The sequence below is a fragment of the Melitaea cinxia genome, chromosome 10, assembly GCF_905220565.1.
Source record: "Melitaea cinxia chromosome 10, ilMelCinx1.1, whole genome shotgun sequence".
Taxonomy (NCBI): Eukaryota; Metazoa; Arthropoda; class Insecta; order Lepidoptera; family Nymphalidae; genus Melitaea; species Melitaea cinxia.
The window spans coordinates 16343119-16362946 of NC_059403.1; the positions used below are offsets into that span (position 1 = coordinate 16343119).

The window sequence follows — 19828 nt, forward strand, 5'->3', positions numbered from 1 at the left end:
AATATGACGATCGAAGCTACTACTGCATCAATTCATAATCACATCGCAAGTAAATTTTGAAGTCAAAGTAAAGATTACAAAATTCTAAGATAAGTAAATTGTAAGTGTTATAAGAAGAAAAATTGAAAAATAATTCGTGGACCCTGATTCTAACTAGATCTAACAAATGGAAAAAATCTGAATACCGATTAACAACTTTGCTGCATGAGAAAACGGCAAATTCGTTACTACAAATTGAAAATCTTGATAACCCATCACGACAAGAGTAAAAATCGTCGAACCGTATAATAACACATCTGTACAACGTAACGCACGAGGGCGACAGTTGCCATGAAATAATATCTAACAATTGACACTTTCAATTGAATACAAATGATCAATTAATGTTAATAGTGTTATATAGAAACACATTAAATTATATGTGTCAAATAGATACTGTGATAGTCAAATTATTTTATAAAAGGAAAAAACTTCGAAATAAATTTTACCGTAATATTACATATTACATATATTTACAGTTAAACTACTTTTGAAGAAGTGATGAAATTTGAATACAACTGACCTACAAGCCTAGGAATATAATGGAAAATGGTCGAAACTTACAAACACACATACGTACAATTTCCTTAGCAAGAGTAATAGTCGTTATCAGATATTGATGATAAGATACAGGATCATAATAACAAACACCCAGAACACAAATAAGATAAATATCTGTCCCGCGCGGGAATTGAACCCACAATCGTCGTCGTTGGTCGAACTTCAGCACAACTACACAAGAACGATTGTGGTACTAAGAAAATTTAATCTATTCTGTCTAGACATTAGACAATTAAGTAATAGCCCAGACAGAAGCTACATGTAATTTGAAAGCCCACCCACGAATAAAGATGCAAACGTACGTTGTGAACCTTATATTATTAAGCGTACAGACCTAATCTTGAATTTAAATACGTTGTATAAAGGGCAGCAACTTACCTGAAAAAGAATTAAACAAATTAGTATAGGAAAAAAAAACAGATTAAATAAAATTAAATACTAAATGAAGATCTATGTAAAATTATATAATATTATTATAACGTAAAATATGTTTATATTTAAACTAATTAATCACTACTATCGGTTCAATTTTATAAATCTTTATTGCGTTAAAAATTTGTCCTTTGCGTGCAGGACACGAAACTAAATTTTTTTTAATACGGTTATTTTAGGTTAATTAATCTACAATTATACAATAATTGCGATATATTCATTTTAAAAAGTAAATATTTAAAGAAATATATGTTTTTATACACAAATTTTATAATCAAAATATATTTTTGTTTTCGTTTTTTACTCTGCACATAAAATTCAATAAAAACGCTACGATGAATCGAAGTCCAAATATTAAATTAACTAAAAAAATCTGACGTGAAACAACTTATGGACATTAGTGATTAGACAGAACGATAGAAACATATATATAGATAAATATTAAAAGCGCTGCACCGATAGTAAACAATGCAGCGCCGCGTGATCAAAGCGACCTTCGTCTAAGAAGATAGGAATATCAAAAGCGTTAAAGCGTATGCTAATAGGGACATTTCTTATGTGTAAAGCGTATATAGCTTCCTAGAAATAACTACTAAATTAGGATTACTCGACAACAATAATGATGAAGCCGACGTGAAACTAAACGTTTCCAGAGATAAAATCTTTGTTTTTTTCATTTAAAACAGAATTGATAAATGTGATAACTAGTCAAGTATATCGATGGAAAATGGGCAAATCACTTTACTGCCTAAGCCTGTAATATCTAAATAGCGTATATTTGCCATTTTATCGTGTGATAGATACAAAAACCACAAATGAGTAGCAATGATATAATCAATTGCAATGTGCTTATACATTACTTATAAATACGAGTATCGTTTTCCTATATTACTAGATAAAAAATCGTATGTTCCGTCTGATAGTAAGCGGTCACCCTTACCCATCGACACGTGCAATAGTAGGAGTATTAAAGTGCGTTGCCAACCCTTCTTTTACTATCGACGTAGCATCCGGACCTCCAGCTACCATACGACAGGAACGCAGCACTACTAAATAAGCAGTATTATGCAGGTGTACTAATGCAAGTTCGAAGTTATCCTAGTCGGACTGCTGAGGATTTTGAAGAAGATATTTCCTAAACATTTTTTGAATATCATATCAAAAATTGACCGCTCCAGCGGGATTCGAACCCGCGTCTTCGACATACCGTGTCGACGCTCTAGCCAATTAAGCTATGGAACGATATACCCGCTAGAGCGAAACTTTTGATATGATGATTTTTACTTTCGGTTTAAGCGAACCGTGGCGCCGTCTATAGTGAGTTCTTTACAGAGACTCGTAACTATTCAAAGTTTCATATTACAATGAAAATCTTTGACAGGAGACGACACCATGCTATTTTTAATATGTACGATTTTTTTATTTTTGTGTTACCCACAATTAGGATTAAGATATTTCCTGCTATGTCCCACCTAAATTGTATATTTGTTGCATAGTAAATTTCCTCGATTCAACAAGATAGAGTTAAACGAAACTAGACGGATATTAATATTATAACATAAAAAGATCCTCTTATCTAATGTTTTTGTTTGCAGTTCTGCCCACTCGAATCGGCAGCAAAAGTCAAGACCTCTGATGATGGCGATAGTGAAGACAACACGGATGTTTCACACGGCACAATGATGGGAACGAGATCAGTATATAACGTAATTTGTGATGTCATACAACAATAACTATTATCAATTACAGTTGGGAAGCGTGAACGATCACCTGATCTGTATCGAACACGAGACATACATTTACAGACCGAGCAAATAAAGATAATGCGTTTTATATCAACTTTATATTTTATAGAGTGGTTAGCAAAAGTATAAAAAACCAATCGTAATTGTTGCCCGATTTGTAACTTATTCAAGAAGATGACAATTAAATAAGAATATTAATTTTATTTATTTAAAACAACTTGTAATCAAAAGTTCATCTACCCAATAAAATTGTTACTGTAGGTTCATTGCAATTGTAATGAACCTACAGTAACAATGCTGAAGAAGCTAAAACATTACCTTATATAATGTATTTTATGTCACATTGTAATTGAAACCATTTTTTTACGAGAGTAAATGTCGTTAAACCTATTAATATAATTTATACTGCACGAAAAGCGAGACAGATATATTCAATTTGCATTGCATGACAAAGGAATAAAAGTGGCGCCAGTGTTGCACAAGGTACATTCTCGTTCCTACGGAATGTCCATTATTAACGGCTTTCGTGTTAATTAAGAAAGAATTAGGGTTTACACCGACGATCTCGCACGGTTACATCACGGTCTTGTCCTGCGACCAGATGGCATTAAGCTGACCCACTTCAAGAAGGTCCGACCGGTGACCATTTAAGGTAATGCAGGGTTACACAAGCGATTCTATGTAGCTCGTTTTGTCGTGAAATGGGTTAATTCTGACGACTCCAATTTATATCCTCGAGATAAGGCTATTTATTAATTTTATTTTATTGTTTACATTACTACCATGTTAAGAATTTTGCTTGTTTATTTTTTTAATTGTTTATTGTTCTTTACAAGAGATAAAATATTTTACAAGATACACATATTGACATAGAGAACCTTATCTTTATCTTAGATCTAGAGGTATCATACAAGAACTAGTATTTGTCACAAGTTCTTGAACTAAAGAATTGTCTATTATTCTGGTTCCTTTGTTATGTAGCATAAAAATACAGCTTTACAACATTTTAACTTGCGCAACTGCTAAATGCCACAAGCTTTCAAGAAAATCATAAAGGCACCAACAATTTATCTCCGTAAGAAGGTCAGCAAAAGTTTTTTAGGTAACAAACAAGTTTCAAGCTGTGAGTGACCAAAAAAGTTACTAAGGTCTGAATGTGAATGCTGATTGCGGTCCAAAGCCGTTTACAGTTAATCAATGCTGCACCATCTGTAACGCGGTTTCCCAACTAGCACTCGAATCATTTGCAAAAATATTTCAACACTAATATGTGACTTAAACGTTTGCACAAAGTAGTATAATGGCTTAAATATTTTCATAGTTAGTTCCAGCGTTCTCGTATAAGCAATCTGACATATGGCGTCTAAAACGTGCCCATTTAAGGTACACGCATATGGAGGCGACTCATGCTGATAGATTATTTGACGAATTAAACCGTACATAGCGTAATGGCAGCTTTTTAGAGTACAATAGAGCGAACAGCGACAAACGACAACTATTTTTGAAAGGATTTTCGTGTGTAGATTTTAGCCGAAACATTTCCACTACAAACCAACCAGTCACTGTCTGACTGACTTTAGTTTGCTAACGAATAAAAACTGACAAAACAAAGTTAGGCTTTCAATTTACGAAAATTTAACCTTCCGAAATTATGCTGAAATTTCATGTTAAAGTACTTGCGTCTTATCATATCCAATATACACAAAGAAACACAAAGATTATACTTGCAGATTTCAAACGCAATAAAAAGTTTAATTAATAATAAAAAATATTGTTGGACAAAGTTCAGTAGCCAAGGGAATGTCAACTTATTTCTTCAGATCGACGAACTGATATCATTTGAAGTAATATTAACGTTATTAAGACGATGATTCTTAGCGCATAGCTCTCGCAAAAGAATATATTACTTGAAATATAAATTTCCCAAACTACTAACATCAGTTACGCATATAAGAAAGTTCAGTTCCCCATAGTACACCATATTTGGGCTATCTTAACAACATACCAAGTATGTCACTGAAAATGAGAGAAAGGTAATTCGCAAGTTTCTCGATAATATCTACCCAACTGGTATTTAATATCGGCACGAGTTGACTACGCAACACCTACTCCGAAATACCATTTTCGGTCATTAAACATTTTACAGATTACAACGATGATAACTAAGCACGACGATGTGTCGTTTTGAAATTATACGTTAAAATAATATTGTAATAAAATAACAAGAGAATATAAATGAACACAAATGAAAAATAACATAAATGTAGCTTCAAGCATGTCTTTTATTACTTATATCGTTCAGGTTAATTATAATTTATCAGAAGATATACGATCAGCTGATTAAAACTCTGATACTCGTATTTAAAACCGCAATACCAATCAACTTCGCATCAATTCAAATAAACAAATCAAGGACTCGTTTAAAGATCCTTTTTTATTGCACCTTTAATAATCAAGACATATAATCAATATAGGAGTCCCTATTTATTTCTTTGAATTAATTCAAAGCGCAATTCATTCGAAGTGTGTCATAAGAGGCGACTAAGGTATAACACAGTTTCACAACCACCTTAGAACTTATAAAGCCGACAGATGGCGGGATAACCATCCAACTACTGGCTTTGTGTTTTTTAATACACAGGCCGAAGACGGACAGCAGCGTCTTCGGTGAGAGAAAGCCAACCCTGCGGTCACCAACCCGCCTGCCCAGCGTGGTGACTATGAACAAAACACATGAGTTTACGCCATTTTTGGCGCTAACTTGTGGAGACCTATGTCCAGCAGTGATCTGCGAGAGGCTGAAGTGAAGTGAACTATTCACTTTTAACACAATATAATGCGATGTAATATGACGTAAATATCGGTAATTACGATCTATGACCAGGTCCAGCAATGAATTTATTAATAATGACATATTGATCTAAGCCCACGTACAACTCGCCTTTCAAGTGACAGGCATTATTAGAGCTCGGCTAAATTGTTTCGCGTATATTTATCTATGATAAGTTTTTCTAAACTATTGTTGACTAAGATTTCACAGCTCGCGCTATCAAGATAATTGATAGTGCATTTAATAATAGCAGAACATTTAGCTTGAAAATATATTAAGGTTTTTATTAAGGGGTGTGACTGGATGGACGTGCAAACAGGAAGCCTCCACGTCGCCATACCTCGGTTATTGTAAATGGAATAACATTACTTTACATTGCTATGAGGGGAAATAGAATGCTAGCCGTCTAGACAACATAAACCAGCATGATGCAATAAAAGTGATTCAGGCTACTACATAGCTCTGTTTGGTTAGTTATTAAGTATTGTGATTGTCCAATTTGAACTTACAAAATCATTTGTTTCTCAGGCGATATCTGAACAGATTGTATAAACTTATACACTAAATGCTGGTCTGTAGTTGCCAGTAATCATCCTAATAGGCAACGATTTCTTCATTTATCAATTAAAAAGCTAAACTACCCTCTAGCACATTAGTCCATCGCAGGCGAGGCGTATCTCCGAATTTTGTCCAAACATGTTTTCATTTTTAATAAAAAATTCGATATAGTCTAAAAGCAATTCAGCTTTGGCAGGTTCTTTTCATGTATGTTTTGTATGTCTGTCCGTTATACATTGAGAATACATGTTTTGTCGTACTGTTTGATCAGAAGCATCCATCAGAGAAATATCGATCAGAGCTGGACAAGACTCCGCATGATAAATATCTTAGTCTAAGATCTTTGCGATGTGTAGTCTGAATAAATTACATTATAAATTCTAAAGTACGTGGATTTTTTGTCACGTTAAGATTATCGATCATTTTTAAATTCACAAAATAAAATATCAAAATCAAAATTCTTAACCGCATATTTACGTTTTGATGTTGTTTTAATGAGACCATGTGACAATCTTCATTGTTTTAATGCCTTGTAAAATTATACCCAAATAGGGTATAATTTTACGAGAAATCGACACATTACAAAACTTATATTTATTTCCGGTGTGGTTGTTAGTCTTTGTGCGTCTCCTCGCCGTGCCTCGGAGCGCACGTTAAGCTGTCGGTCCCGGTTGTTATCATGTACACCTGATAGCGATCGTTACTCATAGTAGGGAAAATATCGGCTAGTCCGCAGTTGAGCGGCGTGGTGAGCTCTCATCCTTCTCTTTTTTTAATACAAAAAAGTGTTTGACAACTATTTCACCTGATGATAAGTGAAAATGCGGTCTAAGATGGAGCACGCTTACCGATATTACAGGCTGAAGCATAAAACACTTTTATTCTATGTAAGGTTGATGTTTTTCTGATGTCTATTGTAATTAAATATTATTTAGACTGGCAGGCTTCTATACTTTACCCCAACTCAAAATTATAAATTATTATAAATGTGAATTTAAGTTTGTATCGTCATGAAACTTTGTGTTTGTGTTGTTGTTGTATTCGTGGAGTTATTAGAAGTAACATAGGATTCTTTTTATTAAAAAAAAAAAATCAATGCGAGCAAAGCCGCGGGTAAAAGCTAGTACTGATATAAAAGTAACAACGTGTTCGTTCTTTTTTAATGAAAAATGTTGCCTGAATGTTAAATTATTTTATTTTATTATTTAATTATTAATTAATATTTCTATTTTGAGCTTTCCGATTTCCAAAAAAAAAAAATTTTAGCGGAGACCGCTGGTAATATAATTAAGACATAAGTACATTACATTTACTTTTTGAAATAAAACTTTACACACGTTTGACTTGGGGAGTAAGCTGGTAAATGCGTGACGAGAGCGTTACGAAAAGTGTAATCGGGCGAGGCGAACGGAAGTTGAGAAGTTAGATGGAGTTAAAAAAGTTTACTTCAGTCGTGTGGTCTAAAGCACACTCGTTCTTTTTATTTAATTTACAACAACTAGTTGCACTATAACCGTGAAAAAGAAAACAAACAAAAACTTAACTTACTATTTACATTCATTAAAAATACACAAAAATTCCAAACGGCGTGTTGATTTAATTAAACGCAATCAATTGTACCAAATGAGATGAAGTCAGTTCAAATGCAATATACTCGTATTCCCCGTATATCAAGGCGATATAAATAAAAGGAACACTGGCTTGAAAGATGAAAATAGCAACGATAATCGTACAATTTGTTCGCTCGATATCGACGCTGGAGTCGAGAACAAACAGCTCGTTCATTGTGAATTCGGGCACGTGTGAGGCTGAAGAACTTTCAATTAATAGGCATGCGTGAAACTCTGTACCGTGTACTAAATATTTCATATAATATAAATATTGAGAGTAAATTGTTAATCTTGATAGCAATATTTTACTTCTTTTATTAACCGCTCTATTCGTCAAATATGATCGATATTTATTTCAACTGAGGTAGGGAACAGCAGAAAATTTCTCGCTTAAAATATGGAGCGACCTTGGAGCGTACCTCGACCTTATAAAAGATCATAGCAAAATAATACTGCTTTCAAGCAGTATTGCATTCCTATTGGTTAGTAAGGTGACCAGAGTTGCTAGTGGGAAGCAGATCGGCGACGCGCTTATGATGCTTCTGGTGTTGCAGGCGTCTATAAGCTATAGGAATCGCTTACCAACAGGTGAGCCGTACGCTTACTTAGTTATATAAAAGAAAGAAAAAATCAATTAAAATTAGCTGATAAACTGATGAAATCTTCTAAGTTTTAGTAAAATTGTAAGCTTTGAATGTATAGTTAGCAAATTTGGGCTTGATAATAGTCATCTAACATAACAAATACATTGTAAAAAACATTATACCTAAGTAAGGACAATTAATATGTAATAAGTACTAAATACTACTATAACAACTGAGTTTTAGACATTTTGTCGCTTCTGTTATGTGAAAACCACTCACGACTGATATTTGTATTAGCCATATGTCTTTCGTGGTCTGGGCATTTGTGCTTGTGTATTGTGTGTGTTCGCGGATCCCCGACACAGGGAAAAACCTGCTGGGGATCGTTGAGTAACTAAGAACTTTTTTTAAGAAGTCATAAATACCTTAATACTTTATTCCTACCACTACTATGACCTACAAAAACCTATAAATTTAATTAAAATCGCCTTGGTAATGTATCAATTACCGACAAATTGTTCTTTAGATGCTACTCGTTACGATAACTCGACGTTGTATTCATTATACATTCACACATTAGACGTGTCGACATGACATAATAATTACAATTTTCATAGCGTTTCAAGTAGGTGATTAAAATATCAAAACGTCAATACAATAAATAGCAATGGACATTCGGACATCGACGATGTTCATTGAAACACGAAATAACCCATTACATCAGACGTCCAAAAATAATTTAGCTCTGGACTATTCCAAACCAATGTTACGTAGGACAGAATTATGCCTCCGCCATCGACGATACTATGATGAATCATTTAAAATTAAACTACATGACGTAACCAGAAAGTTAGAAAAATGAAAGAAACTATTCAAACTGAAAGAAACTATTCAAACTGAACTATTCGACGATGTTTCAAGCTCCTGACAAAATAAGACCCAAAACTCTTGGTAACTTTTGACTCGTTTTCGAGTCGACGGTTTTCTTAGTAAAAATTTTAAGCAGTTGCAAAATTTAATTTCAATTCCAAGAACAGTCTTTAAAGTGAATTCGAAACCATTATTGGACGTTAAATGTTTACCTTGAAAAAATAACATTACCGACGAATTTACAAACGTTATTTTTCTTTAAACGTTGTTTTTTTATTACTGCAATCTTTACAAAACTTTGAAAGCTTCTATATGTTATCGTAGCATTTAACGATTGACGCATTGCTTCACCTGCAGACCGCAGTGCAGATAAAATGATAGGAAAGATGCTGCAGTAGCTAGTGACAGGATATACGATTTATAAAAAAAAAAGAACTGCATTATTTATTTTCATTTATTTATTGTTACTCTTAGGCCATTTTACTGTTATAAGAAGAAGATACGTCATAGATAGACAGTTTTTACAGAAGTTTATTTAAGTAAATATAATTACGGCAAGCTTATAGTTTCCATAAGCCCACATTTATTATGCTTATATTAAAAAGGAAATTTGCATAAAAACTACACAAGTTTCCCCCATTCAAACATTTCAAGCTGAAAATCCGGAGGGAGGCGGACTTCAGGACAATTTTAAGTGTGACTCAAAGAGGAATCCTCGATTTCCCCTCATTCCTTAACAACTGCCATACGTCAGACATATCCGTTAATACAAACAATCTATTCGCGTCTGAAGCTTTCATTTGACCTCGTCTGCGCCCTGTCTACCTCCACGCGGGAGGCTCGGGAGGGATCGCCGACTGCAAAGGGTGCGTTCATCGAGATACACTCAACCCTATTACAAAAAAAACTCAAACAAATAACAGTCTTAGCGTTCAAAACATTAAGATCAGAACGGAATGCGAACATTTCTGCTTCGCTTTGTGGTCCATCTCGCTAGTTGATTGTATGAATAGGATTTGATGCGACGAAATATAGTTCTTATTTGCTTACAATACAGCATAAAAAGCTGATATAATTGACTGTGAAGAAGTGACTCGACTTTCAGCTGACTTTACAGATTAGGGGAATTGAGGATTTCAACAAATCCGCACTTTACATTTCCAGCGAAGTGACTTAATTAAAGTGGTTAGTCCTAGCCTAGAAATACATTTTTTATGGTTACCTGAAAATTAAAAATTCAAAATGCATTTACTCCTGAAATTTCTAGAAATCGCCGAGTAATATTTACATTTTTTTTTTAATTTAAAATCATATAATACTCGTATAGCGTCCAAGATAAAAAAAGGTGATCCAAACTATGCATATTAATTAATTGTGCGCTGATGCTTTAAAACACTTTTAATTTATTTATAATCTTAGATATTTGGAATGCATTATGAGTTATCAGCATGACCGTCACTTATCGTTTTATCGGATAGCGTCACAATCATGCATTCTGCTGATAGCGGAGTCGGGTAAACGGCCTGTTCTATTTTAGACGGCCAACGCGATTCGCTAACTTAGCTCTCACCAGTGCTAATTATTTATTAGCTTCGTAACTAGTAATTAAACAAGTAACCATAGAGTTTATGATGATATGTTATAGGTGTTTATGTTATAGAGTTTACGTTCTAAGCTTCTTGAAATCGGACCTCTAAAAACCACAATGAGTTATTTTAAACGTTTAATCATTAAAAACTATTTTACATATGATTAGACAAATTCATGTTATAAAAGGACTTGTTAAGTTCATGTCATTTCATATTTAAGTGTCGGTATATAATAATGTACGTGCAATAAATAATAAATATAATAAACGGCGTGCGATATAAATATTTGTACACTATTTATTACACATTAAAACAGTTTTACGAGACATCGACGCCTCTCGAACGGATATGCGTAATTTTAACCTTACAACAAACATTGCGTAAACACGAGGCTCATTCAACTTTTCAGGGACAAATCTAATTTATCTCAAGCTTATATTTAAAAAAAATATTTAAACATGTGTCCATCTTGCTTCACGTGTTATTAAAGATCTTACATGAAAAAAAAGTTTGGGAATGTTGAAGTTTGGGATAGAATTACTACTCTGCATTTCAATTATTTTTTGTTCTAGGAAGTTATTATTTTAGAGATAAGCTATTATGACTCTGAGTTACAAAGTAGACATCATTCTAATTTTCTGGTTTTGTTAGCCCCCTTACTATCAGTAAAAGCACACCTTTATATTATGATTCATCTACTTAAAGAATTTATTTACCTCATTTACATTTTTACGAGAAAGAAAAACTTTTCATATCTCCCACTAGTTAAGCCGGGAGGGATACGAAGTAAGACGGTAAAAGTGTGACAAGAATTAGACGAAGTTTACCGCAAGTACCAGGGCGGCAGAACGTCGGTGGAGGTTAAACGCGGCGCATATATTCGCGTGGGCCGTCCCCCGCTCACTCCACCCCTGACAGGGTCGACGACCGCCGCGGCCGATTCGGCCGACGGCGCGCCTCACCTTGACATTCATCTCGAGCACGCTTTGACCAAACGCTTGAATTAACCCATACAAATCTGAAGTGACACTGTTGATCAACCCCTTGCTAATTAACGGATTAACTCCCTATTTGTTCAGATTATATTTCCCAGCGAAAGAAAACGTTATTAATTACTTTTTTAGACAAAGTTGTGTTGAACGGAAGAATGAAATACGACCAATTTTATTTAATAAGACAAAAGCAAAACAACTTATTGGTTAAATTACTTAGGTTTAATTAATAAACAAGTGGCTAATTCAGCGAATTCAATCATTAGGACTTAAATATTAATAAAAAAAAACTTAAACAAAAACTTTAATTCTTTGTTTTCAAGCCGTGCAGGTGATAAGTGCGATGCAATGAGGCATGACATCATCGCATTTGAAAAAACCGAAATGCAAATTGCAATCAACACTAAATCAACTTTGCTCTGTAAAACAATGACATGCAAGAGCATTGAACTATAAAAGTGTTATATTTAGATACGATCATCATTGCACGATCGCGTCTTAAAGTAGCAATTGCAATAATTATTGACGATAAATAAAAAAAAAGTAACAAAATATGATGAGACAAGATCTCAATAAGAATACATTTTAAAAACCACAATTAACTGAGCGAAAAAGGTCCTAAGAGCCTAGACAAATCATTGGGCGTTGCCGTGTTTTGATTGGAAGCATGTTGTACTAAAAATCAAGCGCAAAAAAAAAACATCGTACCATTGAATCCGGACAGCGTGTTGAAATGAACTCTAAAATTTAATAACTTAATAACATTAGAATGAATTAATACTATTGATTTGGTAGAAAAATGAAAATTTATGAAAATAATAATATAACGCGAAATTATTTAAATGTTTTAAGGCAAAAGTAGAAGTTGCCTTTACCATAATATATCGTTGTTTACAAACGATTTGTCTAACAGATCTATTGATGTTTTAACATAGGATTCTTATTCTAGCAAAATCACTATTACTTTAATAGTAACATCATAACAAAATTACGAACACAAATAGAATTACAATTTCTAGGGCTAAGGTCTAGACTAGGTAAAACCGAATTAGAAAAACCGAATTATGGGGTTTTTGGGTGTGAAGGGTGGAGGGTGTAGGGGAATCTGTACAAGGTAACACTGTCACACCTCAAAACCCCATGGTTATGGAGATATCCATGGTTAAAGTTTTGAGGTTAGAAGAAGAATTTAAAGCTATTATAATACCTTTGAGCTCGTACTGTTTGCATTGTGTGACAAATCGACACTTTTAAACAAAATAATGCGTCAGACATAATATTCTAATAAAATTAGTAACATTGCGTGCTAGAATATAGGTTTAGAAATTCGAAAAATACCCAAAACCGAATCGGAGCACCCCACTGTCCACGTGGTCTCGGTCTGTCCTACCCCTAGAGTGTTTTTTTTGTGCCGCGGAGGCGCGGAGGCGCGGAGGGAGGTCAGCCCTCGCCCGCCGTGCTTTCGCACGCAAGGGCGGAAGAGCTGCACTTCCCGCAGCGCCGGAGCCAAACGTTCCTCTAACTTTCGAAATTCTTTTTCTAACCTCAAAACTTTAACCATGGATATCTCCATAACCATGGTGTTCTGAGGTGTGACAGTGGTACCAGGGGTAGCGTTCCCCACCCTCTCCCCCCCTTCCCCCCACGGTCCCGAAATTCGGTTTTACCTAATCTAAAGCTTTACCACCAATACTAATAATCCTAATCAATCATAATAACATCCAATTTAGTTATTGGATTTAAATTTTTAAACTTACTCGGTCACTGAACTTTGAATTCTACGTGACTTACTGCGAAAGTCATTTTGAAAGTCCCCGATATTTCGACGACGTTGCAAACGCCGTGGTCAGGAACGTATAAAAATCGGGAGTTTAAAAATGACAATTGCGGTCAGTTCCGTACAATCAATTGTTATTTTATTTGTCAGTACATCTTCGTTCCTCGATTGGACCGGTAACGGGGCCTGCACACAAAGTTTTTTTGGCGCGAACCTAAACCGCAGTGTGCCATTAATCAGCACGAGTTAATGGAGCGTGAAATCCTTTAATTTGAATGACAAAGGTTCTCGTTCTATTCATTTTCGAGCGGTGACCGAGGCTCGCGACTTCGACATACTTGTACGTCACGATAATAAACCTGTGACTATATATAATTTTTCCTTTACACATGTTTGGACAACATACATACACATACAGGGCTAATATAACCGGAAATCATTAAAATAATTGAAGACGTAAAACGCACAAAAAGCAAGTACTCTTACATTCAAATTTTGATATCTTTAAATTATATTTAGTGAATGATTCATAAAGTGTTTTCATAAGTAAAAATCAATGTTTAAAAGTTATGTGTGTGTCATTTATTAGTAGAAATCATGCAAATACGATATGTGACTTTTTAATTCCAAATAATCAAAACTTTAAATTTAAAACAATTTTATTGCTTACCTTTAAAGGTCGAACTTTATTTGGTTGAATATATGACTAATATAACTGGAAGTAATGCATTCGTGGGTTCTCGAAATCTAATTGTGTGTCAGTTATTTTTTAATATAGCATATATTTATATTATATTTTATTCATCTATACAAATAAATAAAATTGGAGCGTCTGTTTGTAATATTGAAATAACCGCTCTTTATTAGATGCATATGGGTGTATACATGGTACAGGTACCAAAATAACATTTTTTAATATTTTTATTTATCTATCTGCCTGTCTGTTTCTTCCGGCTAATCTCTAAAACGGCTGGACTGATTTTGACGGGACTTTAACTCGCAGATAACTGATTTAATAAGGAGTAACTTAGGCTACTTTTATTTTAGAATTTATTTATTTTATAACTCTGCAAAATGAACAATAATAACTTTTTTTTACATTCCACACAGACAAAGTCGCGGTCACAGCTAGTATATACATAATTACATAGAATTTAATAGCACTACATAAAAATAATGTAGAGTGAGAATTATGTTATACAAATACATATGCTGCTGTGCCTAGGTAAAAGACAGTAGTCCGGAAATACAAACAATACAATAAGCGCAAACACCCAGACCACGGCAAACGTCTGTGTCTGTAAAAATTGGCAAGTACTTGTTTGAAATAACTATATATTCCCCATAGAGCAATTATATTTTATATTAGAAAAATTCAAGTTGTTCTTGAAAATCAGAATAGCTTTTCAAGAGCAAAATAACTACGTTTAGAAAGAAGTTATCACTATGTTATTAATAGATAGCGTTAACAGGCTATCAGTCAATGTTGAGTTACGGCGCAGTCGTTCTTTGTTAGATTATTTTGTTTGATTTCAGCTTATCTTTCCTTCATTTCAATATTTTATAATGAAAATTATATATTTAAGAAATCATAGCTGAAAAATTGTAGATCACAACCTAATAACATTGCTCTCAAGTAACATTTATAAGTTCTTTAAAACATTAGTTTAATTGATCGGATTCCTGTAATTTTAAGCATATCATATTACTCACTATACCTTTTAAATATGATCTCAATTTTAGAGTTAAAACATGCAATTTATTCCTATTTTCCATGAATTATTTATTGAGTTAATAGTCAGATTTATTTTTACTAAAATTATATTGTGGATATTTGAATTGGCTATTGTTATAACTTGGTTTAGACATATTTTACGTGACTTTGGTAATATTATGGGATATCTTGGTAAAATTTGAAATCATTAAACCAAATGAATGAATTCTTTAAAATATATTTATATTATACATCTTTATGAACAGACAACTGTGTGATAAAAATATTTTGGATGTTTGATTCAGCCTATAACAACCCACTTGTAACATATAATATGTATATGTATTACATATAATATCCAATCCTTCTACTACATGGAGAAAGAGGGCTCTACCCAGCAATCTAGTGTTCAGCTGAACCAATCAATCATAAAGATAGTTATTTATTCTTATTATCTATGAGAGCCTGTAAAACCCCGATTATAATTCTCATAATATATATTGTAGTATTTTGTGGCATTCTGGCTTCCGATTCAAAGAGTTTTTCTTCCCTCAAGAATGTGAGTTATGTGAATATCTACAATGCCAGTATTTTTTATTTATTCTACTTACTAAGCCATCTACAAGATTAAGCTATTTATTTAATCGTCAGTAAGGTCATTAAAACTATTTTGTAATTTAGTAAAAACGAGTTACAAATAACATAAAAATTTAAAAAAATATATTATTCAGTTTTGACTATTATCAGGACAAATTGTTTTATAAAAGAGATGAATAAGGGCAGTATGTAGTTTAATTATCATAAATAAATATAGAGATAATCTCATAAGAATAATCTCATCAAGGCTGAGACATGGTATTTTACCATTAGCTTTTTCCATAATCTCAAGGTCGCTCAGCGAACGATGGAGAGAGCTATGCTTGCTACTTCTCTATATGACTACTCTCCAACCAGGTGAACTGATGACCTAAAGAAGACAGCGAGAAGCTGCTGGATTCTGAGAGCACAGAACTGGATGGAGCGGCAAACATTAGGTGAAGCCTATGTACTGCAGTGGACTTCTAAAGGCTGATGAAAGTTTAGAGATCTACCATTTTAAGCTATGTATGACTAATAACCACAAAAGTTACTTAATCATTATATGTTTTTGTCATGGATACTGTAAAGGAACATAAGTTAGATTTAATGTAAGAAAATAGAAATCTTTTAAAATAATAATATTAAATATAGGTAACGTTAAGCACAGTGGCTATTATATCTTTCTTATAAGAAATACAATAGACAGTAAGGCCATAACAGTTTACTTGACTATGATGTCTAGTGATATGAATCACTAGAACTCCTAAAGTAATGCAATTTAAAATATTCTCTAGTGTCCTCATCGTTACTCATACTTACTGTTATAATTTCCTTAATTTACCTAATTTTTTATTACGTATTTTATGCATATTGATGTATTTTTGTCATTCTTCTAAGAATTATGATGTTAGTAAAGTAGTAATATTTTTAGTAATAGACAAGTGATTTGTTGTGATACTTACATAAATGAGACCCGAGTAGTATCTGTCTTTGATGTTGTGTAGGACAGAGGCTTCGTTGAGGCAAGTCAATTCTGCCATATCTTCCACTTTGTCGAACTTCGGCGGATTCATCTTCTGTATATCGTCTCTCGCGACCAGGATTCGCTTCCCGGACTCCGCGATCTCCACTTCCATCTCATCTCCACGATCCGCCTTGATCCCCGCGGCAACAAAACCCTGGGTTTCATGAGGAACCCACACCAATCGCTTCTGTGTCCATTCTGCCTGCGTCGCCGGGTCATTGAAACTGTTCCGATCGACTGACAGGTACCGGAGCTCCGGGTCGTTTCTATCCATGTCCACCATCGCGCCCAATCACGCCGCGCGACCCTTACGATAACCTAACACCGGCACTGTATACCACATTAAACGGTCGCTAAGACCGACACACCACACAACACGTTGTTAAAAACCACCGGCTCTTATTCGTATGCCGGAGTAGCCGACACGTACAAAATGACGACTGCGACTGACTAGAGTGACAGTGGCAACGGTTACAAGTAGGAGGGATGGACCGGTCGACGCCCGAATTCACGTTTTGTCCAAAATATGTACAACGTTTTCGGTGTTCAATAAAATTTCGCCTTTGACACGATTATTTTATGTACACTTGGCACACTTAAAATTATTTTAAACCTTACAAATAGAATGTACTTTTTATAATCGAACAATATATTAAGTTAAACCGACAAATCACTCCAAGTCCAAATCTTCTTGTTTTTGACACGAAATGTCGAGTTTGCCTTGCCGACTAGTAGCTAAACTAGCTAATAACATTCTGACAATAACCGTTAAGCTGTTTTACGATTGGTAGCTATCTACAAGGAAACATTCTATTTTTTTTCATTGACCAATAGAATCGACTCATATTGCAAAACTGTCAAATTGGTTGTAAGTGGAAACAAACTTTATTATTATTGGTTTGATCAAGTTAACTTGTAAATTGTAATTACAATTCAGGGGATTAGGGGTATTAAATTATTAAACTTATTAGATGTTGTTTCGTTATAATAATAATAATTTTATTTATCAAAGACTTACAGTCCACTTGTTAGTAATATTAGTAAATTAACAATTTAACAATTTACTTGCTTAACCTTTCTTGCCTCACCACTACGCCAACAAAGTACTGAAGCATAGGGTCAGCAAGCTTGTTCCTGAACATTTTCAGAATTTTGTTAGAACTGAGCCGCATTCTGTTTAACAGACAAGCGGTCCGTTTCCTCAAGATTTCAGTTTGCGCGTTCGATTTCAGTAAAGATTTCAGACGCACTACAGAAGCGTCTCATTCCCAACAAAATCCTAAAACCATTATTATATTACACTCTAAGTGCGTCCAGCGATTTTTTACTGTAACTGGTCCACAGGGCACACGGATAAAAAGTTTGACAATATGCCTTTAACAAGGGGGCAACTGTGGGCCAAGATATTAAATCTAGCGGCAAGTGCCCTTCGTTCTCGTTCTATGTCAGCATGGTCCCTGAGATCCTCGGAAATGTAATGACATAGATATTTAAAAAGTTTTTCCGTCTTAATTGAACATCGTTTAGTTTTAACACTGGTTCATCCCTCCGCGGACCACAAAAAACGTGTACTCACATTATGTCTCGTATATTATCTTATAAATATCAACAATCATTACAATCACTGCACATAACTATATTTAAAATGTATAATTCAAAACATTTTAATATCATTAAATATATCATTAAAATAGTTCAATTTTGTACTAGATTTACCAATTTGTTTTGTAATTTTACATAAAAGAATGCAATAGTTTTTCGCCTAAATAGTTGTATAATCGTATATTATCTATATATCATTATGTCGACTAGTTTTGCATTATAAAACCAGGGTATCTTGGGCGGCTCATTTTTAATTGTTTTATAATTGGCACGGAGAGAATATAACTGAGGTAGGGCATAGCAGGAACCGGGGCCCGGAGGCTTTGTCCAGGCCTACCGCCGCACCGGAGCGAGGTGGCGAATGCTAGCGCAACCCCATCTCGCCCTACCTAGGCGGACGACTGCTCACACGTGGTGGTTTTTTAGTCAGTGGGAGTCTGATATAACCCTCTGGCACCCCCGCGCTGGGCGCTGGTATCCATGAAGAATTTTCTCTACGTAGAAAAAAAGAGCACAGCAGGAAATATCCTGTTCAAAATCCGGATCAGTCTGATAGGGGAAAGTACCTCGACCTTAAATGAGATATCAGCTAATATAAAATAATATTGCTTGAGGAGCGTTGTTTTGCTGTGTCTGTGTGTGTGTGAGTCAGCCGCTTGAGATGCTTGTAGTGTTGCAGGTGTCTATAAGCTAGAGCTTACCAAAGGGTGAGCCGTACCTATGCTTCGAGCAGCAAAAAAACACGCTTCACCTTCTTACTGTCCTTAACATTTAAGAAATTCTTAATATTTCAAAAAACTAGCCGTACTTATTTTTTATCCTTTTGTTTTAAATTTACTGTGTAACAGTGATACATAACTGTTTGAAAGTTTTAATTTATGTGAAGGTAAGTAAAAATAGTGTTTGTAGTGACATCTATCACGCAATATACGAACTAAGAACTGACGTATCCTACATGGCGATATTAAAGCTATCTGAACATTTAATATATACACAAAAACCCGATAACAACCGTTGAGGCAGTAGCCTACCAGACACAACTTCCGTCTTGTCGGAGGATCCTCCCTTTTCGATGGGTGATGAGGACCTTTACACCCTAAAGTAAAGAGTAAATATTTCGCATGGACCGGAATAAAATTGAATTCATCATGGATTCCCGGAAATTTATCATTGCATTTTTGCTGAATCGACATTGACTTGAAAATGAATTTGACGTTTTGATGAAAACTTATATTTTTCGGGTGAACTGTGCACACTGCACAATGTGGTCGCAAACGCCAAAAGTGACGTTATCAATGACGTCGAGCGGTCGCTTGCGAGGA

General features: G+C 34.4%; 1 protein-coding gene across 1 annotated transcript in view; it reads right to left on the reverse strand.

The window, feature by feature from the left end:
- Positions 1-17187, reverse strand: part of LOC123657483 (myosin heavy chain, non-muscle) — an 86587-nt gene extending 69400 nt beyond the window's left edge. Inside the window, exon 1 of the mRNA XM_045593025.1 lies at positions 16843-17187. Coding sequence (XP_045448981.1) covers positions 16843-17187 — 345 coding nt within the window. The remainder of the gene's footprint in view (positions 1-16842) is intronic.
- Between the last annotated feature and the right edge of the window lie 2641 nt (positions 17188-19828).